General features: G+C 42.7%; 1 protein-coding gene across 1 annotated transcript in view; it reads left to right on the top strand.

The window, feature by feature from the left end:
* DNAH6 (dynein axonemal heavy chain 6) overlaps positions 1-12,358 on the top strand; it is a 173,458-nt gene that overhangs the window by 76,349 nt on the left and 84,751 nt on the right. The window contains exons 29-34 of the mRNA XM_081797290.1: positions 3,185-3,406; positions 4,268-4,415; positions 6,231-6,388; positions 7,830-7,961; positions 10,882-11,120; positions 11,465-11,531. Coding sequence (XP_081653416.1) covers positions 3,185-3,406; positions 4,268-4,415; positions 6,231-6,388; positions 7,830-7,961; positions 10,882-11,120; positions 11,465-11,531 — 966 coding nt within the window. The remainder of the gene's footprint in view (positions 1-3,184; positions 3,407-4,267; positions 4,416-6,230; positions 6,389-7,829; positions 7,962-10,881; positions 11,121-11,464; positions 11,532-12,358) is intronic.

The raw sequence follows: 12,358 nt of genomic DNA on the forward strand, positions 1-12,358 counted from the left end.
AGGGGAATGTACAAAATGAGCCTAAAACATCTTCTTATGGCATATAGCAAAGATGTGCTCAAAGAATGATCACACATGTCAAAAGAACACAGGAGCCAGTTTGAGGGACTGACCAAATCTGAACAGATTTGAGCATCAAAATAAATAATAATAGTATGGGATTACAAGCATTTGCATGAAATAAAAATCTATGAGTTGATACTCATAACAAAAATATACCTGAATAAATAAATAAATGGGGGAGAAGGAAGAGCTCTTTCTCATAGAAGAATACCATTTAATCTATATAGGAGAAATGATGGAGTTAGAAAGTCATTACTTTGCAACTGTCATAGTAATAATTGATTTAGCAAGAATCATCAACGGATGCCAAAACTAGTGGGTGAAGACTTGATGACAAACAATGTTTACATAGTTTCAAAGTATCTCCTACAAATTACTGATTAACTGCAAAGAGAAAAATAGTATTGTTACAGTGAAGAAACCTTGCAAACACTACTTTAACTAAGAAATCACGTCATCAGTATTAGGACAAACCTGTGCCTCCTGATACAGAGCACTGAGAAGGACAAAACCTCACTTGTGAAGTATTCCTTTCAAACATGCATGACCTGAATCTAATTATGGGAATACACCTGGAATACCCAAACTGAGGAGTATTCTATAAAATAAACTGGCCTATAGTCTCCAAAATTGTCTGTCATGGGAGACAAAGAAAGCTGAGGAACTTTTCCAAATAAAGAGACTTAAGGGATATAACTAAATACAATGCATTATCCTGTATTGGATCCTAGACTGGGGTAAATATAGCTGTAAGTGGCATTATTAAAAACACTGGCAATATTTGAATTTGGAATGTAAATTAGGTAATAACATATCACTATTCAACTTTCTGATTTTGATCATTTTACTGTGACTATATAAGAAAACATTCTAGTTCTTTAGGAAATACACACTCAGTTATTTAAAGTAAGGTGGAATAGTGTATACAATTAACCCTCATAGAGTAGAAAGAGCAATAATAAAACAAGGGGGCAAAATGTGAACCATCAATCTAGATAAAGAATATATAGAGTTCTCTGCACTGTTTTTTTTACTTTAAGTTTTAACTTATATCAAAGTAAAAAGTTACCAAAAGAAGAAAAAAATTCCCTAAGAATCTGAGCTCTATGGATTAGGACCTTCTAGTAGATATGAAACCCTTCTGGATCCCCAACATGACTGTATCATAATTGGACAGGATGGGCCATTTTAAGGACAGTTGGGAATTTGAGACAGATCCCTCTGGGTCAAGAGAAATGATCTGGGATCATCAAAGGGCAGTAGGAGATGGTCCAAAGCAAGCATTGAGTATTCATTTCAACAAATATTTATTGGAAATCTGGTACATGGTAGGCACCATTCTGTATAGTGGGGCTAATGTAAGTAAATAAAGAGTGTGGTGTTAGCACAAGGGTAGACAGATAGACCAGACAGGTAGATCAGTGATTTATTTCAGAGCAGGGTGGAGGTATGGCCAGTATTGATGAGGAAGGGGAAGAAAGGAGCATTCTGAGGTTCTGAATATGTTCTACATCATGATCCAGGGGTAGTTACGTTGATATTTACATATGCAAAAACACCTTAAACTGGACTCTTAAAATCTGACAAAAGATGTTACATCTCAAAAGTTTTTTAAAAAATAGAATAAGATAGAAAATAGAGTGAATTGCAGACAGTAGGGGTAAATATTATACATATTCATAGACACACATATGTATATAGGTACCAGGTCACCCTGTAAAATGGATTTCTTATTAAGAGTTGCTGTCAGGGGCACCTGGGTGGCTCAGTCGTTGGGCGTCTGCCTTCGGCTCGGGTCATGATCCCAGAGTCCTGGGATCAAGCCCCGCATCGGGCTCCCTGCTCCGCGGGAAGCCTGCTTCTCCCTCTCCCATTCCCCCTGCTTGTGTTCCCTCTCTCGCTGTGTCTCTCTCTGTCAAATAAATAAATAAAATCTTTAAAAAAAAAAAAAAAAAGAGTTGCTGTCAGGGGTGCCTGGGTGGCTCAGTCGGTTGGGAGTCTGCCTTCGGCTCAGGTCATGATCCCAGGGTTCTGGGATCGAGCCCTGAGTCGGGCTCCCTGCTCAGCGGGGAGCCTGCTTCTCTCTCTCCCTTTGCTGCTCCCTCTGCTTGTGCTCTCTCTCACTCTTTCTCTGTCAAATAAATAAATAAAATCTTTTTTAAAAATTAAAAGAAAAGAAAAAGTGAAGCTTTTCATAACCTGGCCCCTGTCTGTGTTCCCAGATTCATCTCTCATTGTACATGCTGCTCTTGTATTTCCCAGTATGCATGGTACTTCCCATGTCTTCAGCCTTCTCTTCATCCTCCTTCCCCATCCCATTCCTTCTTTGCCCATAGCACTCCTGCTTGTCCTTTAAGTCTGAACTGTAGCTTCACCACCCCTTGGAAGCTTTCCTGAATCTCCAGCCACCACCATAAACTCCCCTGCAAGTAGAAATGAATCATCCTGCCTTTGCAAATGTACTAACTCCATTGGAATCTTAATTCTCTGTAATATTAACTGATATGCTTGTGTTCCCCCCATGTGAATTTCAAGGTTATTAAAGGCAGAGACTGGGTCTCATTCAGCATTTGCCTCTTCCACCAAGCACAGTAGTCAGCAAGGAGTAAGCCCTTGAATGATGACTTGAATTGAAAATGCTTTAAAATTCTAATCTAATGTGTCTTTTTTTTTAAGATTTTATTTATTTGAGAAAGAGAGAAAGAGAATGAGACAGTACAAGCCAGGGGAGGGACAGAGGGACAGGCAGACTCCCTGCTGAACAAGGAGCCCAACACAGGGCTCAATCCCAGGACCCTGAGATCATGACCTGAGCCGAAGTCAGACACACAACTGACTTGAGTCCAACAGGTGCCCCCTAATCTAAGGTTTTAATATAATCAATATATCAAGATTTTTGTGCATTGTATTGCATGGTTATGTTTAAAGTATTAGACTGATACCTAAGAAAAGAAAGAAACAGAGAAAAAAGAAGAAGAAAAAAGAAACCCAAATACATTCTCTACAAAGAAAAAAGAAACCCAAATACATTCCTATTCTATGACTGCCTTCGTTTATGTATGACTTTTTCTATTGCTGTGTGACAGTCCTATTGAAAGTGGTATTTGATTTTATACTTCAGCTGCCCAGTTCTGGTGATCTGTGGAGCATCCACATGGACTTCGACACCAAACGGCTGGATCCCTGGGAACGAATCATACCCACCTTCAAGTACAGCCGAGATGTTCCTTTTTTTGAAATGCTTGTCCCCACAACGGACACAGTGCGCTTTGGGTATCTAATGGAAAAATTGCTGGCAGTCAGGCATTCAGTGTTGTTTACGGGAATAACTGGAGTTGGCAAGGTAGGAAACCTATCTGAAACAAGAAGGTCTGTCCCAAAATGAGGGCATGGTGGACTTGGAATTGTAAGCCCCAGAAATAGCACATTATTTTTCAAAGGAAATTCTTTTGAATTTTGATCATTTTTTAGGAAGAATGTAACTATGCTGAATCTGTATCTGTCTTGGGAATTACTCCAAAGTTTGCCAGTTTCTGAATAAATCCTTGGTGTCAATACCTCATAAACCAGAGGACCCTGTGGACCAGTGTTTTGGGTTTGGGGGCTTTTCAGTCGTATCCCTTGGAATTTCTGAGGCTGCCACCACACAGGTTAGGGTGGGAACAGGGTGGTCAGAACAGTCTGTGTCCCCAGAGGACTGTTGATAAAGGCCAGTCCGTGTCCTCCTGCCCATTTACTTCTACCCGACACAGCAATGGGGTTTGGAAAAAAGCAGAGCATAGAGGGAAATGTTGATTGTTTGGTCTCCTTGGCTTGGGGAGAGTCCACATAAACAGAGATTGACTATTGACCCTCTACATTATTTTGGTTTTTTTCTTCTCTTTTTTTCCCCTCTAAGTTATTTCTAAAAGAGGTTTGGGTTCTTCTAGGACTCGTGCTACCAAATTGACTTGGATAGGAACCAAGGTGGATTTTGGTATAAAACTAAAATAAAAACTTTTGCTAAGATAGAGCTGGTTAGACTATCTCTTTGGCTCTGATAAATACAATTAAATGGAATCTCCAGGAAGAAGGTAGACATTTTGATCTAGCTTTAACCTATCTCCTTTATCCTGTTTCTTTATTCATTGTACTGGATTATTACTGATGTGGACAATTGAAAGATATATTGAATACATATATTAACATATTTTTTAATTTAAAGTCTGTCATTGCAAAAGGATTGTTGAATAGAATTCAGGAATCAGCCGGCTATGTTCCTGTTTATCTGAATTTTTCTGCTCAAACTTCATCTGCAAGAACACAAGAGATCATTGAGTCAAAACTGGAAAGGAAAAGAAAAAATATACTAGGTAAGAGTGATCATTTTTATTTGTCTTACCCAAATTTTTTATTAAACTAATAATCACAAAAATACTGCATGTAATAAAGTTACAAATGGATATTTTCTTTGCTTATTTTATTTGTAAAGGTGATTCTGTGAATGGCATTCTTTCCTGGGCTGTATATCCAGACATCTTACCATTAGCAATCAAGCAGTGTATTTCTGTCATCACCTTCAACTCAGAACATCTTCAGTCTCTCCTCTCTGTGGCTGCTCCTCTCCACACATGCTTTCAAACCTGCATTGATTTTCCTTTATTTAAAACAAACCAACAAACGACTTTGTATCTGGTGCACTGAGTTATCCGAACTCTGCAAGAAATTGCCATGAGACTGTCTAGGTTTTGTCTTCAGTCAGTGCTTTCAGCCAGGCTTTGTGGGATCTCCCTCACCATCCCATATTAACTGCTTAGATAAAGAGCATAACTTCTGGTCACTTGCAGCTATTTTGAGTCAGGTCTAATGTAAGGTTTCAATCCGAAACCCAATGTAAAGCTCTTCCTCTCCTCTGTCGTGGACCTGGTTTGTGGCTCATGGTGCTGGAGGTGGAGCAGAGCACGGGGTGCCCTTTTGCCCTTCCTGGCCCTCCTGTAGGAGGCTCTGGTGTGTTGGGATGGGAGGAGGAGAGGACAGGACAATGTTCTCCCTAACTGGCATTATATGGGCCTTCGTGTGGATTGTCTCTGCTTCTCTTGCTGGTGCTAAACGACGGTCTGTGCTACCTGTGTGGCAGGCTTCCAGGAGCAGCTCCCTGAGGGACTCCCCAAAAAGATGTGCACAGGTCAGGCACTGGCCTCCCCATTGGAAGGTGCCCTAATGTTGGGAATCAGGGTCCCAGCCCCCACTCAGGCCCACCCTCCAGCAGTACATCTTGCAGTCCTTGCTGCTGGGTCCACTTGGCCAGCCCACAGCCCTCCTGGGTGGCATATGAGGCCAGCTCGAGCCCAGCTGCCTTCCACATTCGCCATTATCTAATGGGCCCTCTGTGCCAAGCTGTGGGGGTACCAGCTGCTTTACTGTCTCCTGTCTATTCTCTTTTTCCTACTCTGGTAGGCACAGGGCAATTGATGCCAGTCTCTCTGGTGGGAGACCCATGTCTTTCTGAATGATTCTCTTTGAGCCCCTCACCACTTCTGTCCAGCTACTTGGCTTCTGGGATCTGGAGGATGGAGTGGGGCACTGAGTTTGCCTTGGTTCCTTCAATGTTGGCAAGTACTGGATGCCAGAGTGGGTGGGGTCACCTCTGCTTATGCTGTTCTCTTTCCTCTGTCACTACTCTTTTTTTTTTTTTGACTAGTGTGTATATTGATGTTCTCCAAGTTAAATATGGCATTGTGAAGTTCCGCCGTATTGGATTTCCCTTTGATGTGATCAGGATGCTTTTGAATATCCAGCCCTGTTTTCCCGGTGGAGGGTGGTGCAATGGCATTTATGTAAGGAGACTTTTGGAGTACTTCTGTTTCCTGCTCTGAAAAGAAAGTGACCTTCCTCACCCCATGCCAGGCCACACAGTCGGGGAGGGCAGTGGCAGTGACTGGGATTGAGAAAGATCCAAACCTGACTGGAGAGCTGGCAGCATCCTGCCCCTCTGGGAGTGAGGGTGGGGGCCCACCTGACAGTATGGGTGTCTCAGCCCTATCCACCTCTCCCTGCCGGGGCCCTCGTCACTCAGAATGTGTGCATTACAACCTACGGGGTGTTCACTGAGTTCAAAGCCTTACCTGAGCTTTGTCTTACATTTTCCAATGGCAAATCTTAATTCTTAAATTCATTTTGTTCCCCAGGAGCACCGGGAAACAAACAAGTTGTGATTTTTGTTGATGATTTAAACATGCCCAGACTAGACCACTATGGCTCTCAACCTCCAATTGAATTACTTCGGCAGTATCAAGATTTTGGTGGATTTTATGACAGAAACAAATTCTTTTGGAAAGACATACAGGTTACTTTAGGTTTTAAATTACTTTGTGTGTTTAAATTTAAACAGTAAGAAAAGATGGTGTATTTGTTTGCTAGGGCTGCCATACAGAATACCACAGACTGGGTGACTCAAACAACAGAAATTTATTGTCTCCCAGTTATAGAGGCCGGCAGTCTGAGATCAAGAGGTCAGCAGGGTGGGTTTCTTCGGAGGCTTCTCCCCCTGGCTTGCAGATGGCAGTCTTCTCCCTGTATCTTCTCGTGATCTTCCTTCTGTATCCGTCTGTGTCCAAATGTCCTCTTCTTATAAAGACATCAGCCATACTGGATTAGAGCTCTTTAGAGACCCTATCTCCAAATATAGTCACATTCTGAGATACCAGGAGTTGGGCCTTCAACGTATGATTGACCAGGAGAAGAGGAGGACACAATTCAGCCTCTAACCTACAGCCTTGGTGTATGTGACTCAATTTATTTAATCTATTTTAAAGTCTTGCCCTGCTAATTTATTCAGGAGATTCAGGGACAAGTGAGATAGGCCCATCTCCCCAAGGACTCAGCTTCAGGGGATAGATGGACACATGTATTTATAATGCAGGGTGATGAGCGGAGGGAGGCAGGGTGGGCACTGGTTGAGGATGAGAGAAGACTTCCCAGAAGAGATGATGTTGGAAGGGGATTTTGCAGTCCGAGCATGGCAAGCAAGGGAAGGGAGCATTTTGCATCTTGAAGCAGGGAGTGTGGAACACCACGGTGCTGTGGAATGTGGGCGCCAGAGTGGCAGCAGATGCAGAGGTCAGCCCAGGGGGCCCTGGTACCATGATAAGGAACGTGGATTTATCCTCTAAGAGATGCACAGCCTCTAGAGGAACTGTTATGGAAAGATTCCCTTGGCCACAGGGAAGGGTGGTCTAAGAGGAGGCAAGACCAGAGGCAATTACAGTATCATGTATAGGTCAGTTGAAAATGTTATGACCAGTTGAAAATGTAGGACCAAAATAGGAACCCAACTCTGTAGTTCCCCCCCAGGAGCAATGGTTCACTGTGTGTAAATTCAGTGTTCCATGATTTTATAGAACATAACTACAACAAATAACAAGAATCCATGATACTTAATATTTGTTGAACGAGTATCTTTTCACCTAACATACAAATTCTTAACCATTTTTTAAGATTACATTTTTACATAGGTGTGTTTCTACAGATAGAAGCGTTAGCTGAGTGACCTTGAACAACTTAACCACCCAGGGTCTTGATATTTTTATCTGCAGAATGAGGGTAACGGTAGAGATCTCCTGAGGTGGTTATGAGGATTAAGTCAGGTAATGTGTAGGAGGACATGAGGTAATGCTGTCACGTGGTAGGTCCTCAAAAGAAGTGTTGGTTCTACGTCCTGCCACCGGTATGGGCAGCTGTCGTCTCCTGCTTGGCTGGGTGACTCGCATGGGTTTCTTCCCACTCAGGATGTCACGATCCTATCGGCATGTGCACCCCCAGGCGGGGGCCGCAACCCTGTGACTCCCCGCTTCATCCGCCACTTCAGCATGCTGTGCCTTCCCATGCCCTCAGAGCACAGTCTGAAGCAGATTTTTCAGGTGAGTGGGAATTTAAACCTAGGCGAGAGGGAAAAAGAAAACGTGTGTTCCCAAACTCCCACAGTCAGAAGAGGCTGTTGTGTTTCTGAGGAGCCCATCTGTCCCTTTGCTGAGCAGAGAGCAGGTAAACACAGGGACCTCTGGGCAGTAGCTGACGGGCATCTGCATCACTGCCTTCTGTGTTTGTGGCCCCAGAGAGAGTTTCAGGAATGCAGAAAGACTGCCAAAGCCTTTAAGGCCGGCTGTATCGGGGGCCCATGCCGCTCAGCACTCAGCAGATCTCGGGCGCTATCCCGCCCCCGCCTCTGTGCTCCTCTCATACCCGACCAGCTCCCCATACGTGGGCAAGCTCAAGCGCCATGCACCTGACCCAGAATTCATTGCCTCGCTGCCGCCACCACCTCCAACAAAAACAACCACCCCTATTTCTTCCACCTGTACAAACTTCCCTAAAGGGCCACTTCCTCAACCTTGAAGTGGGAAAAATAACCGTGCCTGCCCTGTAAGTGCTTAGCAGAAGTGTTCAATAAAAGATGCAACATTATTTTGAGTAGGATGTTGAGAGATCGTGAAGCAGCACGACTAGAGTGAGCATGCCATAACCAACCACAAAGGCTCACCGAGAAGATAGGGAGCTGAGCCTTGGGGAACAAGAGTTGACAGGGAGGAACAGATCCTGGGAACAGAGGCACACGGGCAAATGCAGTCACAGGGGCGAGAAATGGTAATGTGGGCACACAAGTGGAATAAGACACTTAGGTGACTGCTCTGGAGAAGCTGACTTTGGCAGTAAATCGCCGAGGAGCCAAAGAGGGGCAGTGACACATTCATACATGTCTTAGTGTTTACTTAGTGAAAATGTATACACCAAAAATATGCATCACTGTACATTCTAAAGGTAAACTAAGCAGCACACAACAAATTAAGTTGATAATGTTGTCATTAAATTAGATATAATTTCTAATTAGAAAGGTATGACAGCAGTAATTGAAACCAATGATCAACTCCATGAAATACTAACAGTGTGCTCATGCCAAAGCAACCTTCCCCCAGACTGTGGGAATTCTGGCTCTATCTTGTGTGCATATTCTTAGTAGAAGCTTTTTGAAGTTGCCAAATATGTCATGTAAGCCAGACCTTTGAATAGAAGACCAAGCTGTGGTCCTCAGTAAACTCTATAATGACATGCTAATTTTAATTTTTGAATATAAATTGAGTAGCCCTTAATTTCATTTATTAAAGAAATATTTATTGAGCATGTACCAGGGGCCAGACATTGGTATTACACTTTTTAAATTTTTTATTGTTATGTTAATAACCATACATCATTAGTTTTTGATGTAGTGTTCCATGATTCATTGTTTGTGCATGGTATTACATTTTAAACAAAGAAGATGCCATCCTTGTCCTCATGCAGCTTCTACCATGGAGACAGATAATAAACAGATAAATGAACTAATATGTATTATATTAATACTATATATATAAAACTATATAATATGGTTATATATGTACTATATTTATAAATACAAATTTACAATGGATGGAGAAGAAACAGACTAGAATTTTAATTTTTTTATATATAGTGTACATATGTATAGTAAAATTTTTATTTTATATATATTGGGATGCTCCTACTCAAAATATGGGCCATATGGAGAATGGTAAACTCATGTTGGGGGCCCAGAGGGGAATAGCTCAAAAGATAGTCCTCGTAGGCTGCTAAAACTAATGTTCAATGAGGAGGCTCATTGAAACAAATACTTGGGTTTATTTTAAAATATCTCCTATATGAGAATCCGAAATCTAAAGTCACAAGGACTGACTTACAAGCATTGATGTGCATTCTGGTGCCTTCCCATCACCATTGTGATGAGAATTCACCTATTTAAAAATCTGTAATAATTGTCCCAAGCATCTGGGTGCAGTAGGCTAGCTAATAAATATGTACTCAGAGATTGTGGCAAGTTGTATATGAGAAGATGAGAGAGCCATAAGAGACACTGAGAGGAGGAGTCAGGGAAGGCCTCTGCAAAGAGATGACAGGTAACCTAAAACACAGGAGTGAAAAAGTCCCTGGCAGCAGAGAGCCCTAAGGAAGAGGGTGGGCGTGGGAGATAGCTGTGCAAAGACCCTGAGGAGGGGAGACAGCCTGGGTGGTTAGGCCCGGGCGGCTGGGTCATGGTGAGCAATGGGGAAGAAGACAAAGTGAGGGGCTGGGCAGTGCCTGATCTTCCTGACCGAAGGTAACTGAAGGGAGACAGGAGTGGAAATGGAGAGGCAAGTAGGAGAAGGAGGGGCTGAAGAAGCCCAGATGAAAGAGTCAGGGCTGGAATGGGGTGATGTCCGGGATCCAGAGAGATTCAAGATATGCATTCAAGCTTGACTGTGGGGACAGAGAATGGAAGGTGTCAAAGGAGACTTGCAAGCTCCTGCTCTGAGCACGGGGTGGGGCCGTATGCCGAGACAGGGAAGCTGAAGGGGAGCGGGTTGTAGTTACAAGTAAGTTGCACTTTAAACAACAATTCCATGGAATTGTTGGTCATGCACCCATAAATATCAGAGAGAGGCCCTCAGCTCATTTTCAGATGAGTTTGGGTACACCACAATGAACCTCTGGACCCACAGGAAGCAGAAGTCTAAATTACGTGGAGAGTAAGTTCAGTCAGTTCACTGGTCAGATACAAATGCTGCTCAGGCATCACCAGACTATCACAGAAGATAGGAGTGAGCCCATTCTCGGTGACATATTCTGAAGGGAATGGCAGAGTTTTATCACCCATATGTCCTTGCATTGGCATTCGGCTTTCTAATTATTATTAGAAAAAGCATCATCAGATCTGGAGTATTTGAAAGATGAGAAATTTTTGTTGTTTAAAAAAAAAAATCTAACCCTCTCACATTATGTTACTTGTTCTAGGCCATCTTAAATGGCTTCCTTAGTGACTTCCCACCAGCTGTAAAGCAAACCGCAGCAAACATTGTAGAAGCCGCAGTTGAGATTTATAACAGAATGAGTGTTGATCTTCTGCCAACACCAGCCAAGTCCCATTATGTCTTTAACTTGAGAGATTTATCCAAGTGTGTACAAGGTAATGTATGGAACCCTCATTCTTTGACCTGCACCCTCCCTTCATTTCCATTCACCCCAATCTCTCAGTAGAATTATGTGTCTATGAGTGTCTGTGCCCCACCTAGAAATCCCATTACATGTTCCCTATTCAATTCACCCTCCACCCCCACCGCAGCCTGATGACTTCACAGCTTTCCTCAGACCACCAGCATCCCCTTCCATTTCTGGCTCCCAGCTGATGACCTGTCTTTTTATTTCACCAAAAAAAAAAAAAAAAAAATAGAAGAAATAGAACCAGAACTGCCTCATCTTCCAGTTATCCCAGACCACTTGCATCTGCCTTTCCTCCTACTGCAGTGGCTGAGTTGTCCCTGTTCCGGTCATGTGCCAATACCCCGTCTGACACATTCAGTGTCCCCCTCCCCTTCAGCCTACTCAGGGATTTTGCTCTTATGTTGTATGGTTCATCCTGTGTGCCATGTATACCTATGTGTAGAGTAAATATTCTCCCTGTCCCGCTCTGCACGGTGTCGTGAGAAGTGAAGTGTCCCCAGAGAGAATGAACATTTCAAGGACTGCTATACATCACTGCTTTTGTTGTAACTTGATATTATTAGAACTGCATTTACGGTTATAATTTATATTAATACAAAGTAATCAGAGTAATTTGGAATAGAAGCCAGAAGGACCAAGGGCATTTGGTGAGGACTGAACACTGGAAAAGAATGAGAGAGGGAATTCGTGTTTTGAAAACAGGGTAAAGGTCAGGGGTGGGGGTGGGGGGAGTTACTGGATGAATATATATGTATACTAAAGAGATGTGACACTCCTCACTTAACATGTTGCAACCGAATGTAATAATGAGATGAACATAGCTTATATTATGAAGTCTGACCACTTCACATGTTCAGTGAAAGAAATATCACAAAGCAAGAAAAAGGTTTTTGTCAGATAATATGTCCAGTTTTGCTTTCAAAAAGTGAGATCACCATTATTCTTTTTTTTTAAATTTTATTATGTTATGTTAGTCACCATACAATACATCATTGGTTTTTGATGTGGTGATCCATGATCCATTGTTTTCGTATAACACCCAGTGCTCCATGCAATACGTGCCCTCCTTAATATCCATCACCGGGCTAACCAATCCCCCCCACTCCCCTCTAAAACCCTGTTTGTTTCTCAGAGTCCATAGTCTCTCATGGTTCGTCTCCCCCTCCGATGCCCCCTCCCTTCATTTTTCCCTTCCTTCTCCTAATGTCCTCCATGCTATTCCTTATGTTCCACAAATAAGTGAAACCATATGATAATTGACTTTCTCTGC

Source organism: Leptonychotes weddellii, chromosome 10 (genome assembly GCF_054177405.1).
Source record: "Leptonychotes weddellii isolate Sample4059 chromosome 10, ASM5417740v2, whole genome shotgun sequence".
Classification (NCBI taxonomy): domain Eukaryota; kingdom Metazoa; phylum Chordata; class Mammalia; order Carnivora; family Phocidae; genus Leptonychotes; species Leptonychotes weddellii.